At 46.7% G+C, this 24,944-nt stretch overlaps 1 protein-coding gene across 1 annotated transcript in view; it reads right to left on the reverse strand.

The window, feature by feature from the left end:
- The window catches only part of atrn (attractin), a gene marked incomplete at its 5' end in the record, with an annotated part of 337,365 nt that overhangs the window by 49,550 nt on the left and 262,871 nt on the right, over nucleotides 1–24,944 (reverse strand). Inside the window, one exon of the mRNA XM_085967067.1 lies at nucleotides 21,614–21,721. Within this exon, the coding sequence (XP_085823193.1) occupies nucleotides 21,614–21,721 (108 nt within the window). The remainder of the gene's footprint in view (nucleotides 1–21,613; nucleotides 21,722–24,944) is intronic.

Raw genomic sequence — 24,944 nt, forward strand, 5'->3', positions numbered from 1 at the left:
ACCACCCTTTCAGGCAGTGAGTTCCAGATTCCAACCACCCTCTGCGTGAAAACGTTATTCCTCAAATCCCCTCTAAACCTCCTGCCCCTTACAGAATCACAGAAACCCCACAGTGCAGATAGAGGCCATTTCGGCCCATCGAGCCTGCACCGACACATATCCCACCCGATCCCCGTAACCCCTACACCAACACATATCCCACTCTATCCCCGTAACCCCACGTATTTAATCCCCCTAACACTAAGGGTCAATTTATCATAGCCAATCAACCTAACCCGCACATCTTTGGACTTACCTTGAAACGATGCCCCCTGGTTATTGACCCCTCAACTAAGGGGAAAAGTTTCTTTCTATCTACCCTATCCTGCCCCTCAGAATTTTGTACACCTCAATCAGGTCCTCCCTCAGCCTTCTCTGTTCTAAGGAAAACAACCCTAGCCTGTCCAGTCTCTCTTCATAGCGGAAGCGCTCCAGCCCAGGTAACATCCTGGTAAAGCTCCTCTGCACCCTCTCCAATGCAATCACATCCTTCCTATAGTGTGGCAACCAGAACTGCACACAGTATTCCAAATATGGCCCAATTAGCGTTTTGTACAGATCCATCAAAACCTCCCTGCTCTTGTATTCTATGCCTCGGCTAATAAAGGCAAGTATCCCATATGCCTTTTTACCTTATCTACCTGTCCTGCTGCCTTCAGGGATCTATGTGCATGCACACCAAGGTCCCTCTGATCCTCTGTCCTTCCTAGGATCCTACCATTCATTGTGTATTCCCTTGCCTTGTTAGTCCTCCCAAAATGCATCACCTCACACTTTTCAGGGTTAAATTCCATTTGCCACTGTTCGGCCCATTTAACCATCCCGTCTATATCGTCCTGTAGCCTGAGGCTTCCCTCCTCACTATTTACCACGCCACCAATTTTCGTGTCATCTGCAAACTTACTGATCATACCTCCTACATTCATATCTAAATCATTAATGTACACTACAAACAGCAAAGGACCCAGCACCGATCCCTGCTGTACACCACTGGACACAGGCTTCCAGTCACAAAAACAATCTTCGACCATCACCTTCTGCTTCCTGCCACTAAGCCAATTTTGGATCCCATGGGCTCTTACCTTCTTGACCAGTCTCCCATGTGGGAGATTGTCAAACGCCTCACTGAAGTCCTTGTAGACTACATCAACTGCACTACCCTCATCCACACACCTTGTCACCCCCTCGAAAAATTCAATCAAATTGGTTAGACATGATCTCCCCTTGACAAAGCCATGCTGGCTATCCTTGATTAATCCTTGCCTCTCCAAGTGGAGACTAATTCTGTCCCTCAGAATTTTTTCCAATAATTTCCCTACCACTGATGCTAGGCTCACTGGCCTGTAATTCCCTGGTTTATCCCTACTACCCTTCTTGAATAATGGTACTACGTTAGCTGTTCTCCAGTCCTCTGGCACCTCCTCCGAGGCCAGAAAGGTTCTGAAAATTTGTGTCAGAGCCCCTGCAATCTCCTCCCTTGCCTCACACAGCAAGCCTGGGGGATACATCTCGTCTGGGCCTGGGGATTTATCCACTTTTAAGCCCGCTAAAACCGCTAGTGCCTCCTCCCTCTCAATAGTAATTTGTTCAAGTATATCACAATCCCCCTGCCTGATTTCTATGCCTATATCGTCCTTCTCCATAGTGAACACAGATGCAAAATATTCATTTAAAACCTCACCTACATCTTCCGGCTCTACACACAGATTGCCACTTTGGTCCCTAATGGGCCCTACTCTTTCCCTGGTTATCCTCTTGCCTTTAATATACTTATAAAACACCTTGGGATTTCCCTTTATTTTGCCCGCCAGTGTTTTTTCATGCCCCCTCTTCCCTCTCCTAATTTCTTTTTTTAAGTACCCCCCTGCACTTTCTATACTCCTCTAGGGCTTCCACTGTTTTTAGTCCTTTGTATCTGCCAAAAGCCACCCTTTTTTTCCTAATCCATTCTTGTATATCCCTTGACATCCAGGGTTCCCTGGGCTTGTTGGTCCCACCCTTGCCCTTTACGGGAACATGTTGGCGCTGTACTCTCTCTATTTCCTTTCTGAAAGACTCCCATTGCTCCGATGTGGATTTTCCTACAAGTAGCTGATCCCAGTCCACTTTGGCCAGGTCCTGCCTTATCATATTAAAATAGGCCTTCCCCCAATTTAGAACCATTATTTCCAGTCCATCTTTGTCTTTTTCCATGACTACCTTAAATCTCACCGAATTATGGTCACTGTCACCAACATACTCTCCTACCACTTGCCCGGCTACATTTCCTAGAATTAGGTCCAGTACCGCCCCCTCTCTTGTAGGACTTTCTACATGTTGGCTCAAAAAGCTCTCCTGGATGCACTTTAAGAATTCTGCACCCTCTCAGCCTTTCACACTCTGACTATCCCAGTTAATATTGGGGAAGTTGAAATCCCCTACTATTATTACACTATTATTTCTACACTTTTCTGAGATTTGCCTACATATCTGTTCCTCCATCTCCCCCTGACTGTTTGGGGGCCTATAGTACACTCCCAGCATGCCCCCTTTTTGTTTTTAAGTTCTACCCATATGGCCTCATTAGAGGAACCTACTAAAATATCATCCCTCCTTACAGCAGTAATTGACTCGATTAATAACGCGACACCCCCATCTCTTTTACAACCCCTCTGTCTTGCATGAAGATTCTATACCCCAGAATATTGAGCTGCCAGTCCTGCCCCTCCCGCAACCATGTCTCTGTGATAGCAACAATATCATACTCCCATGTGTTCATCAACACATTCAATTCATCTGCCTTACTCGCAAGACTCCTTGCATTAAAATAAATGCCATCCAGCCTTGCCATACTCCTTTGTGCCATTACATATTTGCTCTGCCTTCCAGGCTGAGTTGTTTTTTCCTCTATTTGACTGTGCATCACCCCCTACTATAGCTCCACTCTGTATCCCATCCCCCTGCCAAGTTAGTTTAACCCCCCACCCCCCAACAGTACTAGCAAACCTCCCCACAAGGATTTTGGTCCCGTTCAGGTGCAACCCGTCCGACTTGTACAGGTCCCACCTTCCCCAGAAGCAGACCCAGTGATCCAGGAAACTAAAGCCCTCCCTCCTGCACCAACTCTTTAGCCACGCATTCATCTACTCTATCCTCCTATTCCTATACTCACTAGCACGTGGCATTGGGAGTAATCCAGAGATTACAACCTTTGAGGTCCTGCTTTTTAATCTGCTACCTAGCACCTTAAATTCTTGTTGCAGGACCTCATCCCTCTTTCTACCCATGTCGTTGGTACCGATGTGAACCATGACCTCTGACTGTTCACCCTCCCCCTTCAGAATGCCCTGCAGCCGTTCGGTGACATCCTTGACCCTGGCACTAGGGAGGCAACATACCATCCTGGAGTCACGTCTGCGGCCACAGAAACGTCTTATCTGTTCCCCTTACGATAGAATCCCCCATCACTATTGCTCTCCCACTCTTCTTCCTCCCCTCCTGTGCAGCTGAGCCACTCCTAGTGCCACTCTCACCTGAGCCAGAAGGATGTGGGTTCAAGCAGGGGAGAAGTCCAGGCTAACATTCATCCCTCTATTTATGCCACCAACGTCACTAAGACAGATGATCTGGTCATCATCTCGTGATTTGTGGGACCTTGCTGTGTGCAAAATGACTGCCGCTGCATTTCCCTACATTATAATATAGTGAGTACATTTCAAAAATACTTCATTAGGTTTGAAATGCTTTGGCATGTCCTGAGGTCATGAAAGACATTATATAAATGGCGCTTTCAAGCAGCAACATATTAAAGATTAGAAACATAGTGGACTGAGGCATAACAGAAATAAACTCATCTATCACTGCATAATGCCACCCAACAAGCCAGTATTTTGATAACTTGTCGTAAGTTTAGGTACTGAAAGTCCCTAAGAAAGCATCAAACTACAGACAGAATCACAAATTTCACAAACTATGAAATGAAATTCAAGAAACTAAGCTCATTTTAGGCTTTAATGCTATTTTATATTTCAAAAGAATAAATCCAAGCTTACAATATAAATGGCTGGAAGAACATTTTTTTTTTTAACATATTAATCATTTATAGCATTTTATGTTTCATTACAAAAAAAAATCAATTACACAAAAAGGAACATTAAATGTGCCAAGTCTATCTTTATTGAAATTGGATGGTGCTTGTATTTTACATTTGGACACCCAATTGGCATGATGTGGTATTGCAAATTACAACTTCTCTGACCGGGTACGGAGGTAGGAATGAATTAGCAAAAACATGTTGCTAGTGTTCCTCTCACAAGGCGGACTCATAAGACGGACAAGCAGGTACCAAGAGCTCCTCAGGAGGAACCTGGCAAGCCAGGCACTCAATACAATGTGTCCGCATACCGCTGTGCACCTGACCACGGCACGGACACATACTATACTCCACTGGCTGACACTGGGAGAATTTCTAATAGACTAATAGCATCGTTTACAGCCACCTGACCAGACAAATGGGATCCTGGTTTAACACCCCATTTGCAAAACGGCACTGTGAAGAGTGTAAAGCTCCTTCAGTACTCCACTGGCATGGCAACTTCGACAAAAATCAACTGTGGGAACAGATGCTTCTTGCATCCCCCCACTGGCACCTTTGAGAACCCTCATGAGCCAAGCAAAGACATAATGCCATAATTGGGGGCACTCATTAATTATCATAGATCACAGAATGTTACAGCGCAGGAACAGGCCATTTAGCCTGCGTCAGTGTTTTTCTCCTTCAGCCAGCTAGTCTATTTACACGCTGATGCGCTATCAATTACTCATAAAAGACTGAGTTAGAAGAGTAACTGAAGGCTTTTATTAACAACAGAATGGAGGTCTGCCTCGAGTGGTCGACCGGTCCAGGATACCAAGGGCTGGGGAGCAGTCACCTTTATACTAGGACCTGTGGGAGGAGTCAGCCGAGGCATGTCCAGGCATGTACACAGTGGAATACAAACAGGAATACAAACAGTGGTTTACCACATTCACCCCTTGTTTAAAATTGAGTCCGGCGGGGTGAAGTGTATTAAAAGTTAGTGTATTGGAGTCTCTCCGGAGGTCTTGTCTGCCGCTGTGATCGGCGTGGCGACGGCAGGGGTAGTGAAGCTTCCGGCGTCGAGTCCAGCGCAGGCTGTGGCACAGGCGTGTCGTCCTTGTAGATGTCGAGCGGGTCGCGGGGCCCAGGCCTGCCGTCTGCTGGGGCTGGATATCGGATCGTGGGGGGGGGTGGTAGTGGGTAGTGGGTTACTGTGGTCCCCGAGGGTGCAAGGTCTCTTATGGAGACTGTGTCCTCCCGCCCGTCCGGGTATGCGATGTAAGCATACTGGGGGTTGGCGTGGAGGAGGTCGACCCTCTCGACCAGGGGGTCCGTTTTATGGGTCCTCACGTGTCTTCTCAGTAGGACCGGCCCTGGGGACGTCAGCCATGGCGGTAGCGATGTCCCTGATGTGGACTTCCTTGGGAAGACAAACATTTTCTCATGAGGGGTGGCGTTAGTGGCAGTGCAGAGCAGTGACCGAATAGAGTGGAGCGCATCGGGGAGCACATCCTGCCAGCGGGAGGTTGGAAGGCCCCTAGACTTTAAGGCTAGCAGGACGGCCTTCCAAACTGTCGCATTTTCTCTTTCCACCTGTCCGTTCCCCCGGGGGTTGTAACTGGTGGTCCTGCTTGTGGCAATACCCCTAGTTAGCAGGTACTGATGGAGTTCGTCGCTCATAAACGATGAGCCCCGGTCGCTATGGATATAGCTGGGGAAGCCGAACAGGGTGAAGAGGTTGTTCAGACATTTAATGACCGTGGCACTGGTCATGTCCGGGCAGGGGAAGGCGAACGGGAAACGGGAGTACTCATCAATAATATTGAGGAAGTACACATTGCGGTCGGAGGAGGGGAGAGGCCCTTTAAAATCAACGCTCAGGCGCTCGAAGGGGCGAGTGGCTTTTATCAGGTGGGCCCTGTCTGGTCTATAAAAGTGTGGTTTGCACTCAGCGCAGACTTGGCAGTTCCTGGTCATGGTCCTGACCTCCTCAATAGAGTAAGGCAGGTTGCGGGCCTTGATGAGGTGGAAGAACCTGGTGACCCCCGGGTGGCAGAGGTCATTGTGGAGGACCCGTAGTCTATCGATCTGCGCGCTGGCGCAGGTGCCACGCGATAGCGCATCCGGGGGTTCATTTAGCTTCCCGGGCCGGTACAAGATCTCGTAGTTGTAGGTGGAAAGTTCGATTCTCCACCTCAAGATCTTGTCATTTTTGATTTTGCCCCTCTGCTTGTTGTTAAACATAAAAGCAACTGAACGCTGGTCAGTGAGCAGGGTAAATCGTTTTCCGGCCAGGTAGTGCCTCCAATGACGCACAGCCTCCACAATCGCCTGGGCCTCCTTCTCAACAGCGGAGTGTCTGGTCTCCGGGCCTTGGAGGGTTCGTGAAAAGAAGGCCACGGGTCTCCTCGCCTGATTGAGGGTAGCGGCCAGGGCAAAGTCGGACGCGTCGCTTTCCACCTGGAAGGGGATGGATTCGTCCACTGCGTGCATGGTGGCTTTGGCAATGTCCTCCTTGATACGGTGGAAGGCTAAGCGGGCCTCTGCCGTCAAGGGAAAAGAGGTGGACTTGATCAGCGGACGGGCCTTGTCCGCATAGTAGGGGACCCACTGGGCGTAATAGGAGAAAAACCCTAGGCACCTCTTCAGGGCCTTGAGGCAGTGGGGCAGTGGAAGTTCCATAAGGGGACGCATCCGGTCGGGGTCGGGGCCGATGACTCCGTGTTCCACAACACAGCCAAGGATGGCGAGGCGGTTTGTGCGGAATATGCACTTCTCCTTGTTATATGTCAGGTTTAGGAGTTGGGCGGTGCGGAGGAATTTTGAGAGGTTTGCGTCATGGTCCTGCAAGTCACGGCCGCAGATGGTCACATTGTCCAGATATGGGAAAGTGGCCTGCAACGCATTTTGATCTACCATCCGGTCCATCTCCCTTTGGAAGATGGAGACCCCGTTGGTGACGCCAAAGGGAACCCTAAGGAAGTGATAGAGGCGGCCGTTTGCCTCAAAGGCAGTGTACTGGCGGTCCTCAGGGCGGATGGGGAGCTGGTGGTATGCTGATTTCAGGTCAATGGTCGAGAAGACGCGGTACTGTGCGATCTGGTTGACCATATCAGCTATACGGGGGAGTGGGTAGGCGTCCAGCAGGGTGTAGCGATTTATTGTCTGGCTGTAGTCGATGACCAGGCGCTGCTTCTCGCTGGTCTTAACGACCACAACCTGGGCTCGCCAGGGGCTGGTGCTGCCCTCAATAATCCCTTCTTTCAGGAGCCGCTCCACTTCGGTTTTAATGAAAACCCTGTCCCCGGCACTGTATCGCCTGCTCTTTGTGGCGATGGGCTTACAGTCGGGGGTGAGGTTAGCAAACAGTGGTGGGGGGGTGACTCTGAGTGTGGAGAGGTTGCACCTGGTGCGCGGCGGGCAATTTGGAAGCTGCTGGCTGCGGACTGTGAGTGGGGGTAGGGGTCCACCGTACGCCATCGTAACACTTTTAAGGTGGCACTGAAAATCTAACCCCAGCAGGACGGCAGCGCAGAGGTCAGGCAGGACCAGAAGTTTAAAATGATCGTACACGGTCCCGTTTACTACGAGTGTCACCACGCAGTAGCCGCCGATGTCCGCCGACTGGGACTCGGAGGCCATAGAAATCCGCTGTTGCGCAGGCAGGACTGGGAGAGAGCAACGCCGCACCGTGTCGGGGTGGATGAAGCTCTCCGTGCTCCCAGAGTCAAAAAGGCAGATTGTATCGTGACCATTTACCTTAATGTCCATTGTGGAACTGGCCAGTTGGTGCGGTCTCGCTTGGTCCAGTGTAACGGATGCCAGCGTAGGGGTCGGTGTGTCGCTGCGGGTATCAGATGAGGCGGTGTCGGGGGCCTGCTGCGTCCCGGCTGTCGTCCAAGATGGCGGCGTCCATGATCCCCATGTGGCTGGAGGCGTCCAAAATGGCTGCTGTACCGGTGATTCGCACACGGCCGGGGAGGTCCAAAATGGCGGCCCGCATGGCCCACACGCGGCGCTGCTGGGGTTCGGGGTGGCTTTGGCCCTGCAGACGCTAGCGTAGTGTCCCTTCTTCCCGCAGCCCGAGCAGATCGCGTTTTTCGCCGGGCAGCGCGCTCTGGGGTGTTTTGCCTGGCCACAGAAGTAGCATTTCTGGCCTTGGGGCACTGCTGTCTGGCCTTGGGACACTGCTGCGGTAGTTGGGCCGTTGTTGGGGTGTGGCTGGGGTGGCACGGCGCTATGAGGCGGTCCTACCGTGTCCCAGGCTGTCATTCCCCGCGGCGTCCACGGTGCAGAGGAGTAGGCATCCATGCCCTGGTAGGCTGCATCCAACGATAGTGCGAGTTCAGAGGCCTTGTTGAGGTCGAGGTTACTCTGCTCCAACAGTCGCTGTCGTGTGTAATTGGATCTGTGGCCCGCTACAAAAGCGTCCCGGATAAGTTCCTCTGTGTACACGGCGGCCTTTACATCCTTACAACCACAGGCCCGGCCAAGCACAGACAGTGCCTGAAGGTATTCCACGGTCGATTCCCCAGGTTGTTGTTTACGACTCCCCAGGAGGTGCCTGGCGTACACTTCGTTCACTGGGCGCGTGTACTGGTCCTTGAGGAGCTTGATAGCATCCGCGTACGAGGTCGCGTCTTGGATGACCGAGTACACTCGGTGGTTCACTTTGGAGGTCAGGACATCCAGTTTGTCCTCGTCCGATTTGATTGCTTCGGAGGCGGTCAGGAATTTTTCGAAACACTTAAGCCAGTGAGTAAACTTGGTGGATGCGTCCGCCTCCCGATGATCTAAGTCCAGGCATGCTGGTGTGAGGATCTTCTCCATTATAAAAATGTTGTTAATAAAATTGATGCGCTATCAATTACTCATAAAAGACTGAGAGTTAGAAGAGTAACTGAAGGCTTTTATTAACAACAGAATGGAGGTCTGCCTCGAGTGGTCGACCGGTCCAGGATACCAAGGGCTGGGGAGCAGTCACCTTTATACTAGGACCTGTGGGAGGAGTCAGCCGAGGCATGTCCAGGCATGTACACAGTGGAATACAAACAGGACAAACAGGAATACAAACAGTGGTTTACCACACACGCTCCCGCTTTACTCTCCCAAACATAGACTCTGCTTCAACAGCAGTCGTGGCAGGGAATTCCAAATTCTAGCCACCCTCTGTTAAAAAATAAAAATCCTAATTTCCCATTTAATGAACTGTGTGATTAGTTTAAGTTTGTACCTTTTTGTTACTGCCTTGTTGACCGATGAAAACAATCATAACCAATGTTCCTGCTAAGCTACACGGCCGCGCAGTCGTCAGAGAGGTCCCGCGCAGGCTGCTCACCGGCTTTCACACCGGGGGAGGCAGGCAGGCCGCACAGGAGGCAGTGCGGCTTACGGGGGACGTGGATCATAAACCTTCATAACATTGAAGGCCTCCATCAGGTACCCCATTCATTCTCTTCTCAAGTCTAGTGAAGAGAGAAATCCTCATACTTGGCTGCGTTTCAATGAATCTACACAGTACTTTTTCCATACTTCCTATAATGGAATACCTAAAACTGCACACAATACTCCAACTGCAGCCTAAATAAGGTCTTGTGCAAGTTCAAAATCAAGGATTCCATTTGCCCTTTTCATGGCCATGTCCACTTGCGTTACCATCTGTCATAACCTCGGGATCTGAACACCGAGGTTCTTCCAATCCATTTAAAATTTCACCATTTACAGCAGTTTCGCTTTCCGCATTCCTCATTCCAAAAGGTGCGATCACATTGAACGGCATCGACCAACCACCTGCCCATCCCATAAGCCTATGTCCTCCTGCAGTCTTTCACAATTTGCGTCACAATTTGTTGTATCCCCCGACGTAAGAAAAGTACTAAGCACTTGGTTTGAGTATAAAACAAGGCTTTCATCAACTGTTTCACAACCATCAGCTCTAGTTACATCACTAGTTCCTGGTTACAAAAACGTCCTGAACAAGCTGGGCCCACGCCCGAGTATTTATACTTTCCTTGGACGGCGCCACCAGCTGGCCGCCCAGTGTTATCTCATGAGTCATTTCTACATGAATGGCAAGATTCATGACATCCCCTCCGCCCCCAATCTTTATCATCACAAACTACTGTTCTTTCAATTCCGAAGATCTGATCATTTATATAGAAAGGAAATATAAGATTGGTCCCAATACACACCTCTTTGGACCACCAATCGCATGACTTCCCTGTCCGAGAAACTTGCTTTTACCCATACCCGTTTGGTTTTTTCCCCATCTAACCATGTGGCTCGCTACCCAAGGGGCCAAATATTCACCTCAGCCCATTCTTCAACTGCAGCTTGAATTTACATCACGTCTTTAATGTAGAAAACACCTCAAAGGTGTTAAAAAATGTCCCACGGCACTAAAAGTACTGGGTAGCGTGCGCTAGAACCCCTTTTTTCTGATGCCGCTAACCTCATGTAGCCACGCAGGAACTACCTATTCTTCATGCGTGAGCCTTGACTCGGAGTGTCCACTGGCTATTCAATTCATCTACACAGCTCAGCCTGATCCTGTTCAGCCAATGTCCACAAATTCACACTTCGCAGTGGTGGGGAGGGTCACCGCAAAGAGAGATGGAATGGCTGTTAGAATCCTTGGCTCGGGGGCAGGGAACAAAGAGCAACTGTACACGAGAACTACACATTAGCCACATAATTCTTGGAAAATGTGAAAGCTGGCAAGGCTTTGCTTTTACCTGAACTCTCAAACTTACCAAGAAAAAAAACCCAAAGACTACACCAAAACACAGTAGTGTTGCTTGCAGCAAACCCTGTCAAGCAAAGAGGAATAAAACTGCTGTTAACATTTTTCTAAAAATAATAAATCTGGCAGGTTAACACATGGGACTCAATTAAATGTCCACATCAATGATTTTTCTGTGCATTATAAAAATGTGCAACACTAACAAAAATACAAATACCAGCGTGAACAGAGATGAGGCATGTTTCACAAACCACTTCTATTTGTCCAGTGGAAGGTTTTAGTCGGTGAAAGTATTTGATGACTGACAGAAAGCAAACTGTAGAAATTTTGGACACTACCCTTTTTCATATATTGTAAAATCTGTGTTAAACAACCACTGGCATAAAGCAGCCGTAGAATCTCATCCCATTGAGTGATCAAAATTCTCCATGAGGATCAAGCTGGACGATAGTGACCACCTACCCCGGCGACAGCCCAAACTCTGACTTACTTCTGTCCCCATGGCATTTCTCCACCCATTCTGAGCAGTTGAGAGTGATTACATGGGACACAGGAACAGGAATAGGCCATTCAGCCCCTCGAACCTGTTCCACCATTCATGGCTTATCTGTGATCCATAGCCCTCCATACCCCTACCTAATAAAAAGCTGTCACTCAGTTTTGAAAATTTCAATTGACCCAGCATTTACAGCCCTTTGGTGGTTGGGGGGGGGGGGTGGTAAAGAGAGAGATAATTCCAGATTTTTACTACCCTTTATAGCCAAGTACTTCCTGATTTCACTCCTAAATGGGCAAGCTCTAATTTTCCCTCAGGAGGAAATAGTTTCTCTTTTATCTACCCTATCAAATCCTTTTATAATGTTAAATACCTCAATTCGATCACCCCATAACGATTAAAACGCAAGGGAATACTAGTCAGGTTTCTGCAACCTGTCCTCATAATTTAACCCTTTGAGCCCTCGTATAATTCTGGTGAATCTGCACAGCACCACCTCCAAGGCCAATATATCCTTGGGTGTTTCTGAAAACTGTTGGGGTCTGACCGCGGCTCTGTACAACTGAAGTACAAGTTCCTTCCAAAGTGGAAGTCAGAGAAATCAAGGGTGTAAATCAAACATGGCCGCAGTAAACAATAATTCTAAAATGTCTAAGAGTGTTAAAAAAAAACAAGCCTGAAGGCTTTGTGTCTTAATGCGAGGAGCATTCGTAATAAGGTGGATGAATTAGCTGCGCAAATAGATGTAAACGGATATCATATAATTGGGATTAAGGAGACATGGCTCCAGGGTGACCAAGGCTGGGAATTTAACATCCAGGGGTATTCCAATATTCAGGAAGGACAGGCAAAAAGGAAAAAGGCGGTGGGGCAGCATTGCTGGTTAAAGAGATTAACACAATAGTAAGGAAGGATATTAGCTCTGATGATGTGGAATCTGTATGGGTAGAGCTGAGAAATACCAAGGGGCAGAAAACGTTAGTGGGAGTTGTATACAGACCCCCAAACAGTAATGCCGAGGTTGGGGATGGCATTAAACGGGAAATTAGAGACACGTGCAATAAGGGCACAGCAGTTATCATGGGTGACTTTAATCTACATATAGATTGGTCTAACCAAATTAGTAACAATACTGTGGAAGAGGAATTTCTAGAGTGCATACGGGATGGTTTCCTGGACCAATATGTCGAGGAACCAACTAGAGATCAGACCATCTCAGACTGGGCATTATGCAATGAGAAAAGATTAATTAGCAATCTTGTTGTGCGAGGCCCCTTGGGTAGGAGCGATCATAATATGATAGAATTCTTCATTAAGATGGAAAGTGAAGTAGCTGACTCAGAGATTTGGGTACTGAATTTAAATAAAGGAAACTATGATGGTATAAGGCGCGAGTTGGCTAGGATGGATTGGGGAATGTTACTTAAAGGGTTGACGGTGAATAGGCAATGGCAAACATTTAAAGATCGCATGCATGAACTACAGAATTTGTTCATCCCGGTTTGCCATAAAAATAAAACAAAAAAGGTGACTCAACATTGGCAAACAAGGGAAATTAGGGATAGCATAAGATCCAAGGAGAGGACACATAAATTGGCCAGAAAGAGCAGCAAACCTGAGGATTGGGAGCAGTTTAGGATTCAGCAAAGGAGGACAAAGGGATTAATTAAGAGGGGGAAAATAGATTGAGAGTAAGCTTGCAGGGAACATAAAAACGGACTGTAAAAGCTTTTATAGATATGTGAAGAGAAAAAGATTGGTGAAGTCAAGCGTAGGTCCCTTGCAGTCAGAATCAGGGAAATTTATAATGGGGAACAAAGACATGGCAGACCAATTAAATACATACTTTGGTTCTGTTCACAAAGGAGGACACAAATAACCTCCCAGAGATGTCGGGGAACATAGGGTCTACTGAGAGGGGGGTCTACTGAGAGGGAGGAACTGAATGAAATCAGTATTTGTAGGGAAATGGTGTTAGGGAAATTGACGGGATTGAAGGCCGATAAATCCCCAGGGCCTGATAATCTATATCCTAGGGTACTTAGGGAAGTGGCCCTAGAAATAGTAGATGCATTGCTGGTCATCTTCCAAAATTCGATAGACTCTGGAACAGTACCCATGGATTGGAGGGGAGCTAATGTTACCCCACTATTCAAAAAAGGTGGTAGAGAGAAAGCGGGGAATTATAGACCGGTAAGCCTGACATCGGAAGTGGGGAAAATGCTAGAGTCCATTATAAAAGATGTAATAGCAGAGCACTTGGAAAGCAGTGACAGGATCGGACAAAGTCAACATGGATTTACAAAAGGTAAATCGTGCTTGACTAATCTACTGGAATTTTTTTGAGGATGTAACTGGTAGAATAGATAAGGGAGAACCAGTAGATGTGGTGTATTTGGATGTTCAGAAGGCTTTTGATAAGGTCCCGCATAAGAGACTAGCGTGCAAAGTGAAAGCACATGGGATTGGAGGTAAGGTACTGACTTGGACAGAAAACTGGTTGGCAGACAGGAAGCAAAGAGTTGGAATAAACTGGTCTTTTTCCGAATGGAAGGCAGTGACTAGTGGGGTACCGCAGGGATCGGTGCTAGGACCCCAGCTATTCACAATATATATTAATGATCTAGACGAGGGAACTACATGTAATATCTCCAAGTTTGTAGACGACACAAAGCTGGGTAGGCGTGTGTGCTGTGAAGAGGAGGCCGAGAAACTCCAGTACGATTTGGACAGGTTGGGCAATTGGGCAGATGCAGTATAATGTGGATAAATGCGAGGTTATCCACTTTAGTGGCAAAAACAGGAAGGCAGATTATCTGAACGGCTATAGATTGGGAAAAGGGGAAGTGCAGAGAGACCTGGGTGCCCTTGTGCACCATTCGCTGAAGGTAAGCATGCAGGTGGTTAAGAAGCCAAATGGCATGGTGGCCTTCATAGCGAGAGGATTCGAGTACAGGAGCAAGGATGTCTTGCTGCAGTTGTACAGGGCCTTGGTGGGACCACACCTCGAGTATTGTGTGCAGTTTTGGTAGCCTTATCTGAGGAAGGATGTTCTTGCCATGGAGGGAGTGCAGCGAAGATTCACCAGACTGATACCTGGGATGGCAGGAATGACGTACGAGGAGAGATTGGGTCGATTGGGCTTATATTCACTAGAGTTTAGAAGAATGAGAGGGGATCTCATTGAAACTTATAAAATTCTGACAGGACTGGACAGACTAGATGCAGGAAGGCTGTTCCCGATGGCGGGGGAGTCCAGAACCAGGGGTCACAGTCTAAGGATAAGGGGTAAGCCATTTAGGACTGAGATGAGGAGGAATTTCTTCACCCAGAGAGTGGTGAACCTGTGGAATTCTCTACCACAGAAGACAGTTGAGGCCAATTCATTAAATATATTCAAGAAGGAGTTAGATATATTTCTTAAGGCTAAGGGGATCAAGGGATATGGGGAGAAAAAAGGGACAGGGTACTGAATTTGGATGATAAGCCATGACCGCATTAAATGGCGGAGCAGGCTCGAGGGGCCGAATGGCCTACTCCTGCTCCTATCTTCTATGTTTCTATGTATTACAGGCCTCTTGAGATAAAGATTTCATTCGCCCTTTTGATTATATTTTGTACCTGTTCACTGTATTTTAGTGGCTTGTGTGCATTGATAACCAAATCTCTTTGATCCTCCACAGTTCCTAGTTGCTTACCATTAAGAAAATAGGTATCTTTCTTGGATCCAAAGTGGATGACCCACATTGAACTCCACCTGCCATAGTTTTGCCCACTCGCTTAATCCGTCTATGTCCCGTTGTAACTTCCTGCCCCCATCTGCACAACTTACTGTGCCTCCCAACTTGGTACGCAGGAGTTAACGTGTGCCTAGTAACACAAACGGAAAGTGTGCGTGCAAAAGAAGCTTCTCCCCAGTGGATTTCTGCACACGACAGGTAGAGATACTGAGGCACTTGCACAGAAAACAAGTGCCACAAACAGGGCAACACGAATGAGCTAATTACTGAGAAAATATAAACAATGTGCAAAACAGAAACAGTCGAGTTAAGTTAAATATCCCATAAATGTTGGTAATGTTGCAAATGTTTCGATGCCATCTGCCCGAACCCCCATGCCCCCTCTGAGCTTATCTTGTCCATGAGACCCACTTCCTCGCCACTCAATCCCATTCCCACTAATTTGCTGGCCACCCAACTTCCCTTCCTGGCTCCCATGCGAGTTAAGATAACTTGCCAAGGCCGCTATCACCCATTCTCCTCAAAATAAGACAAACACGCATGCCCGTGGAAACTACCATTCCACCTCCAACCTCCTTTCCGTATCAATGGGTTGTTGCCTCTCAGATCCATGCCCAGCTATCCCGCAACTCCCAGTTTGAATCCCTCCAATCAGGTTTCCACCCCATCACAGCGACGACAGAGCCCGAACCAAAGCAACGAGCAACATTGTGACTATGGTGCATTATCTGCCCTTGCCCTCTCTGCAGCTTTAGACACAGTTAACCAACTATCCTCCTCTAACATCTCTCCTCCACTGTCCAGCTCAGTGGGACTGCCCTTGCTTGTTTCAGCTCTAACCTAGCATTCTTAGCCAGAGCACCTTTATCAATGGTACCATCTAACTTCAAGAGCACCTCCCCCCCGCAACCTCGGTGCCCTCCTCTTCTGCATCCACATGCTGCTCCTGAGCAACATCATCCACAGACATGGGCTCAGCTTCCATATATGCTGATAACAACCAGCTAAACCTTTGCACCAACTCTCTTGACCCCTCCACTGGCTTTTGTTCCCGGACAGCTTGTCTGACATGCAGTCTTGAATGAGCTGCAATTTCGTTCTGCTAAACAACAGGAAGAGACCAAAGCCATTATATTTGGCCCCCACCACAAACATCGTACTGTCAACACCGACTTCATCCTCCACTGTCTCAGACTGAATCAGGCTGGTCATAACCATTGCATCCTTAACTTATCCCAAGCCTATGGCCCTGATATGGCCTATGGACCAGTTGGTCCATTCATGCTCTTCATTTCTGTATGCTTACATGTCAAGAACTTATTACTGGATGTCATGGTAACCAAAGGTAAGTTGGCCAATTTGGTCTCCTTTTCAGAGGCAAGAAAGCAGGGAGAAATCTGAGAGAGATGGCGGATCCCCAAACCTCTGTGCTCTCTTCCACTGAGGAGGAAATGCTCTGAATCATAGGGAGGGAGGCCAGAGAGATGGGAAGTAGTACTTTTGAGTTCATGATGACATTCTGCATCTTTTCTGACATACTATTGTACCTTACCTGAAAGGTCACTGAACTAGATCATGAAAACCCTTTGATCATTCCTTTCACTTAAAGTAACATGAGCTCCGCTCTTCAGGAAACCATTTTATGGTCACTTCCTTTTCTTCTACATAAGAACATAAGAAATAGGAGCAGGAGTAGGACATTCGGCCCTGCTCCGCCATTCAATAAGATCATGGCTGATCTTCCACCTCAAATCCACTTTCCTGAACTATCCCCATATTCCTCGATTCCCTTAATATTCAACAATCTATTGATCTCTGTTGTGAATATACTCAATGACTGAGCCTCCACAGCCCTCTGGGGTAGAGAATTCCAAAGATTCACCACCATGAGTGAAGACATTTCTCCTCATCTCAGTCCTAAATGGCCGACCCCTGGTTCTAGACTCCCCAGCCAGGGGAAACATCCTCCCTGCATCTTCTCTGCCAATCTCTTCCAGGGGTAGGAGCCTAGCCCTAATGAATCAGTAAAGCCAACATTTTACAGCACCATCGGCTACTCGATCCCATGCAGATGGGGATGGAGGCAGGCAATGTTATGGCTTACCAATCTCCGAGCTCAGAGGGAGGGAGAGAGAAGAGTAAAAAGTAATCGAAGTGTGACGTCACCAGAAAGTAGGTAAGTGATTGGTTGGTGAGTATTTCTCTCTCTCTCCTTTTTTCCAAACTTAAATTTTGTGGTTTATAGTTTATAGGGTGTCTGTGGTGTAGCGGGGACTGTTGGTAAACCAGGGCCCTTAAGTATATCATTTAATTGTAGTGTAATTGGTGGGATTGATTTGATTTAATTTAATTTGAATTAATTAAAGGGTAAGTCATGGCAGGAGAGCTCGGCCCCGTGGTATGCTCCTTCTGCGCTGTGGGCAATCAGGGACGCTTCCTGTATTCCTGACGACCATGTGTGCAGGAAGTGTATCCAGCTGCAGCTACTGACAGACCGCACTGCGGCGCTGGAGCTGCGAGTGGATACATACTGGAGCATTCGCGATGCTGAGGAGGTCGTGGATAACATGTTCAGGGAGTTGGTCACACCACAGGTAAAGGCTGCACAGGCAGGAAGAGAATGGGTGACCATCAGGCAGAGTAGTAGGCGCAGGCAGGTAGTGCAGGGGTCCTCTGTGGCTATCCCTCTCTCAAACAGATATACCGCTTTGGATGTTGGTGAGGGAGATGGCTTATCAGGGGACGGCAGCAGCAGCCAACTTCCTGGCACCATGGGTGGTTCTGCTGCACAGGACGGGAGGAAAAAGAGGGGCAGAGCTATAGTAATAGGGGATTCTATTGTAAGGGGAATAGATAGGCGTTTCTGCGGCCGCAAACGAGACTCCAGGATGGCATGTTGCCTCCCTCGTGCAAGGGTCAAGGATGTCTCAGAACGGCTGTAGAACATTTTGGAAGGGGAGGGTAAACAGCCAGTTGTCGTGGTGCATATAGGTACCAACGATATAAAAAAAACGGGATAGGTCCTAAAATCTGAATATAGGGAGTTAGGAGGTAAATTAAAAAATAGGACCTCAAAAGGTAGTAATCACAGGATTGCTACCAGTGCCACGTGCTAGTCAGAGTGGAAATAGAAGGATGAATACGTGGCTAGAGGAATGGTGCAAGGGGGAGGGATTCAAATTCCTGGGACATTGGAACCAGTTCTGGGGGAGGTGGGACCAGTACAGACCGGACAGTTTGCAACTGGGCAGGACTGGGACCGATGTCCTCGGGGGAGTGTTTGCTAGTGCTCTGGGGGAGGGTTTAAACTAAAATGGCAGGGGGTTGGGAACCTGAGCAGGGAGACAGAGGAAAGGGAAACAAGGATAGAAGCAAAAGAAAGGAAGGAGAAAAACAAAAGGTGGCAGTCAGAGAAATCAAGGGTTTAAATCAAACATTGCCACAGTAAATAATAATTTTAAAAGGTGTAAGAGTGTTAAAAAAACAAGCCTGAAGGCCTTGTGTCTTAATGCGAGAAGCATTCATAATAACGTGGATGAATTAGCTGCGCAAATAGAGGTAGACGGATATATGATATGATTGGGATTACAGAAACATGGCTCCAGGGTGACCAAGGCTGGGAACTCAACATCCAGGAGTATTCAATATTCAGGAAAGATAGGCAAAAAGGAAAAGGTGGTGGGGTAGCATTGCTGGTTAAAGAGGGGATTAACACAATTGAAAGGAAGGATAGCTCTGATGATGTGGAATCTGTATGGGTAGAACTGAGAAATACCATGGGGCAGAAAACGTTAGTGGGAGTGGTATACAGACCTCCAAAAAGTACTGCGGAGGTTGGGGATGGCATTAAACGGGAAATTAGGGACGCGTGCAATAAGGGCACAGCACTTATCATGGGTGACTTTAATCTACATATAGATTGGGCTAACCAAATTAGTAACAATACTGTGGAGGAGGAATTCCTGGAGTGTATACGAGATGGTTTCCTGGACCAATATGTCGAGGAACCAACTAGAGATCAGGCCATCTTAGACTGGGTATTATGTAATGAGAAAGGATTAATTAGCAATCTTGTGTGAGGCCCCTTGGGTCAGAGCAATCATAATATGATAGAATTCTTCATTAAGATGGAGAGTGAAGTAGTTGACTCAGAGATTAGGGTCTTGAATTTAAATAAAGGAAACTACGATGGTATGAGGCGCGAGTTGGGTAGGATTGATTGGGGAATGCTACTCAAAGGGTTGACGGTGGATAGGCAATGGAAAACATTTAAAGATCGCATGGATGAACTACAGAATTTGTTCATCCCTGTTTGGCATAAAAATAAATCAAAAAAGGTGACTCAAACGTGGCTAACAAGGGAAATTAGGGATAGCATAAGATCCAAGGAGAAGACATATAAATTGGCCAGAAAAAGCAGGAAACCTGAGGATTGGGAGCAGTTTAGGATTCAGCAAAGGAGGACAAAGGGATTAATTAAGAAGGGGAAAATAGAATATGAGAGTAAGCTTTCAGGGAACATAAAAACTGACTGTAAAAGCTTTTATAGATATGTGAAGAGAAAAAGATTGGTGAAGTCAAGCGTAGGTCCCTTGCAGTCAGAATCAAGGGAATTTATAATGGGGAACAAAGAAATGGCAGACCAATTAAATACATACTTGGGTTCTGTCTTCACAAAGGAGGACACAAATAACCTCCCAGAGATGTTGGGGAACATAGGGTCTAAATGAGAGGGAGGAACTAAAAGAAAGCAGTATTTGTAGGGAAATCATGTTAGGGAAATTGATGGGACTGAAAGCCAATAAATCCCCAAGGTCTGACAATCAACATCCTAGGGTACTTAAGGAAGTGGCCCTAGAAATAGTAGATGCATTGCTGGTCATCTTCCAAAATTCGATAGACTCTGGAACAGTTCCCATGGATTGGAGGGTAGCTAATGTTACCCCACTATTCAAAAAAGGTGGTCGAGAGAAAACAGGGAATTATAGACCGGTAAGCCTGACATCGGAAGTGGGGAAAATGCTAGAATCCATTATAAAAGATGTAATAGCAGAGCACTTGGAATACAGTGGCAGGATCGGACAAAGTCAACATGGATTTCCAAAAGGTAAATCGTGCTTGACTAATCTACTGGAATTTTTTGAGGATGTAACTGGTAGAATAGATAAGGGAGAACCAGTGGATGTGGTGTATTTGGACTTTCAGAAGGCTTTTGATAAGGTCCCGCATAAGAGATTAGCGTGTAAAGTTAAGGCACATGGGACTGGGGGCAAGGTACCGACTTGGATAAAGAATTGGTTGGCAGACAGAAAGCAAAGAGTTGGAAGAAATTGCTCTTTTTCCGAGTGGCAGGCAGTGACTAGTGGGGTACTGCAGGGATCGGTCCTAGGACCCCAGCTATTCACAATATATATAAAATGATCTAAACAAGGGAACTAGATGTAATATCCCCAAGTTTGCAGATGACACAAAGCTGGGTGGGCGTGTGTGCTGTGAGGAGGATGTCGAGAAACTCCAGTATGATTTGGACAGGTTGGGTGATTGGGCAGAAGCAGTATAATGTGGATAAATGCGAGATTATCCACTTTGGTGGGAAAAACAGGAAGGCAGATTATCTGAACGGCAATAGATTGGGAGAAGGGGAAGTGCAACGAGACCTGGGTGTCCGTGTGTAACAGTCGCTGAAGGTAAGCATGCAGGTGCAGCAGGCGGTTAAGAAGGTAAATGGTATGTTGGCCTTCGTAGCAAGAAGGTTCGAGTACAAGAACAAGGATGTCTTGCTGCAGTTGTACAGGGCCTTGGTGAGACCACACCTTGAGTATTGTGTGCAGTTTTGGTAGCCTTATCTGAGGAAGGATGTTCTTGCCATGGAGGGAGTGCAGCGAAGATTCACCAGGCTGATACCTGGGATGGCAGGAATGACGTATGAGGAGCGATTGGGTCGATTGGGCTTATACTCGCTGGAGTTTAGAAGAATGAGAGGGGATCTCATTGAAGCTTATAAAATTCTAACAGGACTGGACAGACTGGATGCAGGAAGGATGTTCCCGATGGCCGGGGAGTCCAGAACCAGGGATCACAGTCTAAGGATAAGGGGTAAGCCATTTAGGACTGAGATGAGGAGGAATTTCTTCACCCAGAGAGTGGTGAACCTGTGGAATTCTCTACCACAGAAGGCAGTGGAGGCCAATTCATTAAATATATTCAAGAAGGAGTTAGATATATTTCTTAAAGCTAAAGGGATCAAGGGATATGGGGAGAAAGCAGGGACAAGGTACTGAATTTGGATGATCAGCCATGATCTCATTGAATGGCGGAGCAGGCTCGAGGGGCCGAATGGCCTACTCCTATCTTCTATGTTTCTATAAGTTAGTCAAATATAGTACAGCTCAGCACCACAACTCAAACACTTGGGTACAACTGGCCATTTTGTAAATAGAACAAAAGCAGCAAAACAAACACCAGCTAGACAAGTAGAGATTTATCAACGGTTCCCTTCCTTTTTAACACAACAGGTAAACAAAGCCACTACTGGTTACCTTGATGCTTCCTCCAATGAGATCAGGCGGCTCCTCTTCTGTCTCCAAGGCAACATTGATGGTGGCAAAAGGGCGACTGGCCATCTGCTGCATCTCTCGTAGAAGTTGCTAGGAGACACAAGTAGACACAGAAGGTTTACTGAAGGTAAACAGCAAAGCCCGCAGTACTATTCTTAACGATGCACCATGCTTCTCTAACAACCATCACTCTGGCTTCCCAATGACATTACAGCTCGTTTAGCACAGCAAGTATATTATCAGCTCTGCTTCGCACACCCAAACTTATATTCCTTTGTAGCTGCTGTGATTTCTTTGTAGAAGTGGGGGAGGGGTAGACAGAGAGGGGTGCAGCAGTGACTGCCGACGCTGTATATATATTATGCTAATTTGTTTCACGTGCACTTCATTTTTCAAGAAAAAAGGGCTGTTCCTCACCAGTGTTCCCTGTGAGCTGCGCTTTGTTCTGCGCGGTATTCACGATGTAAAAGCCGGTGAGCAGCCTGCGTGGGGCCTTGCAGATTACTGTGCGCGCATCTTAGCGGGAGCCTTGTTCCGAACACATCTTTCAAATATTTAAGGCTACTCCACATATCGGAAAAGTGACTGATCCTAATTGCAATAATAGGCCAGATTTTGCTGTAGCAGGGCGCCTGCCGTTAGACTTACTCCTGCGCCCTTTGGCTCAAAATGGTTTTTGCACACTAAGTTGCTGAAAGTGCGAGCTGATAGCGGCGAGGGAAACAGGGCATCTGAGTGAATAGGGCAACCGACAGGGTATCTCCTGAACCAATCAGATTGAAGGATTGAGAAATAAACAAGGGTTGAGAAGGAAGTGTAAATTAGAGGGGGTGAATTCAATGTCAAATCAGGTACAGAAAGAGAAATAGTGAAGGAAAGAAAAATTGGACTGAGAGATAGAGAAAAAAAGATGGAAAAGAAAAGTAAGCTTTTAAAAAAATTTGACATTTAAAATTAAACAATGAGACAAGGAATGAGACTTCAACTTGTAATAGTTAATTTTCAGTACCAGGGAGGTCGATTGGCAGTAATTAACAGTTATCACTTCATTAAAACTTGAAATGAGAAGGCTTAACTTTTCTGTGGTGACTTTAGTTCGTATCTACCGCGCAAATACAGCAACTTCACGCCACTCAACGAGTGTCAATGACGAGACAGTGAAAAGGCATCTTCGCGAAAATGGCAGAGCGACGCATCTCAGACAGCAATGTCTGGATATTCGTATTTAACCGCACATCTGCCCCTCACATGAAGTTGCTGTACTATTTACGCACAAATCGCAGCGAGCGCCATTTGCCTCGTCGCTATTTTGACTGCAAAATCTGGCCCAATGTTTCTCCATTTAAAAAATTTAGAAAACAAATTTAAAAAAGAGTGGTAGAAATTTTTCAGAATCCATTGTACATTTGACACAAGGCAGAGGAATCTGACCAACTGGATAGCGCTCTCGGAGATAAAAACAGAAAATGCTGGAAATACTCAGCCGGTCAGGCAGCGTCTGTCGAGAGAGAAACAGAGTTAACGTTTCAGGTCGATGACCCTTCGTCAGAACTGGAAAAAGTAGGCGATGTAAAAGTTTTTTAAGCAAGTGTAGGGGCAGGGAGAGGGGGGAGGGGAGGAAAGAACAAAAGGGAAGGTCTGTGATTGGATGGAAGGCGGGAGAGATTAAGAGACAAAAGGGATGATGGTGCAAGGCAAAAGGAGATGGTAATGGGACAAGTTAAGAAACAAAAGATGACTCTAGATGAAGTGTCAATGGCAATGGCAGGATCATCAACAGCTGCCATGTGAGAAAAAAATATGGGGGCCGAGGTTATAGCCTGAAATTGTTGAACTCAATGTCGAGTCCAGAAGGCTGTAAAGTGCCTAATCGAAAGATGAGGTGCTGTTCCTCGAGCTTATGTTGAGCTTCATTGGAACAGTGTAAGAGGCCGAGGACAGAGAGGTCAGAGTGGGAGTGGAGCGGAGAATTAAAGTGACAGGCGACCGGAAGCTCGGGGTCACACCCTTACAGACTGAACGGAGGCGTTCCGCAAAGCGGTCACCCAATCTGCGTTTGGTCTTCCCAATGTAGAGGAGACCGCATCGTAAGCAGCGAACACAGTCTACTAAATTGCAAGAAGTACAAGTAAATCTCGGAGAAACGGTGCAGCTATGCTGGGCCAAATGGCCCCCCTTGTGTGTTGTAAAATTCTATGCTTCATATGGACCTAAAGGTCAAGCAGGCTTCATCCAAAAATATAAAGGCTTGCACATTTCCAAATGTAGACTTCAAGGCGATCCAAAGCTGGATAAGTCCTGGGAAACTCTATGGACAATTTTTCAAACTGTCTACTACATAGTCTGTATGCACTGTGTATATGCTGCACCCAAGCGTCAACCCTCACACCAGGAAAAATGATTCACACATGGGTTAAACTATTATTTGAAATTGGCCAACGCATGAGTCAAATACTAATTGGAGTGGACGGAGAGAGAGAGAGAGAGAGGGAGAGAGAGAGAGAGAGAGAGAGACAGACCATAACCAAATAAATGTGTACCTTAAACTTTCTGCCCAAACTACAGACACAAAAAAGGAACACAGTAAGCTACATAAAATAAACCAGACATACAGATGGGCCCCAGACAGTGGAGATAAATTCATCACAGCACTAAATTCACCTGATCTCACAAGTAAAATTTCAAAATTTAAAGAAAATCTATATGAGATCACCAGAGATGGTGTAAACACGGCCATAGAGGATATAAATATGATCTTCCATGAGGCAGCTGTAAAAGCCGACCTCGTGAAACAGAAGAGGAAGCATCACAAAAGACAAAATAAAAATATGAAATGGTTTGACCACGAATGCAAAAATGCCAGAAAAGACCTGAGAAAAATATCAAACCAAAAGCATCGGCAACCAAACAATCCGGACCTACGTACTAGATACAATGAAACCCTCAAAAGATATAAACACACCATTAGGAACAAAACACAAAACTATACCCACAAAATACTCGAAGAAATTGAAAACTCCACCAATCCAAAACAATTCTGGGAAATGTGGAATAACCTGAGTACAACACAATTGCAAGCATTACCAATCCAAGATGGCGACATCTGGAGAACACATTTTGAAAACCTCTACAAAGACATCCCAAAAAACAAAACAAACCCAAGTCAACATCAGGTCACAGAAAAACTCCACACATTAGAAGCAACAATTAAAGACAACCAAAACCCTCTAGACTCCCCAATCACATGGAAAGAACTGGCCACAAAAACAAAATCTCTCCACCTAAAGAAAGCCTGTGGCCCAGACAACATCAA

The sequence above is a fragment of the Somniosus microcephalus genome, chromosome 2 (genome assembly GCF_052327205.1).
Source record: "Somniosus microcephalus isolate GS21.2 chromosome 2, FLI_Smic_1.0, whole genome shotgun sequence".
Taxonomy (NCBI): domain Eukaryota; kingdom Metazoa; phylum Chordata; class Chondrichthyes; order Squaliformes; family Somniosidae; genus Somniosus; species Somniosus microcephalus.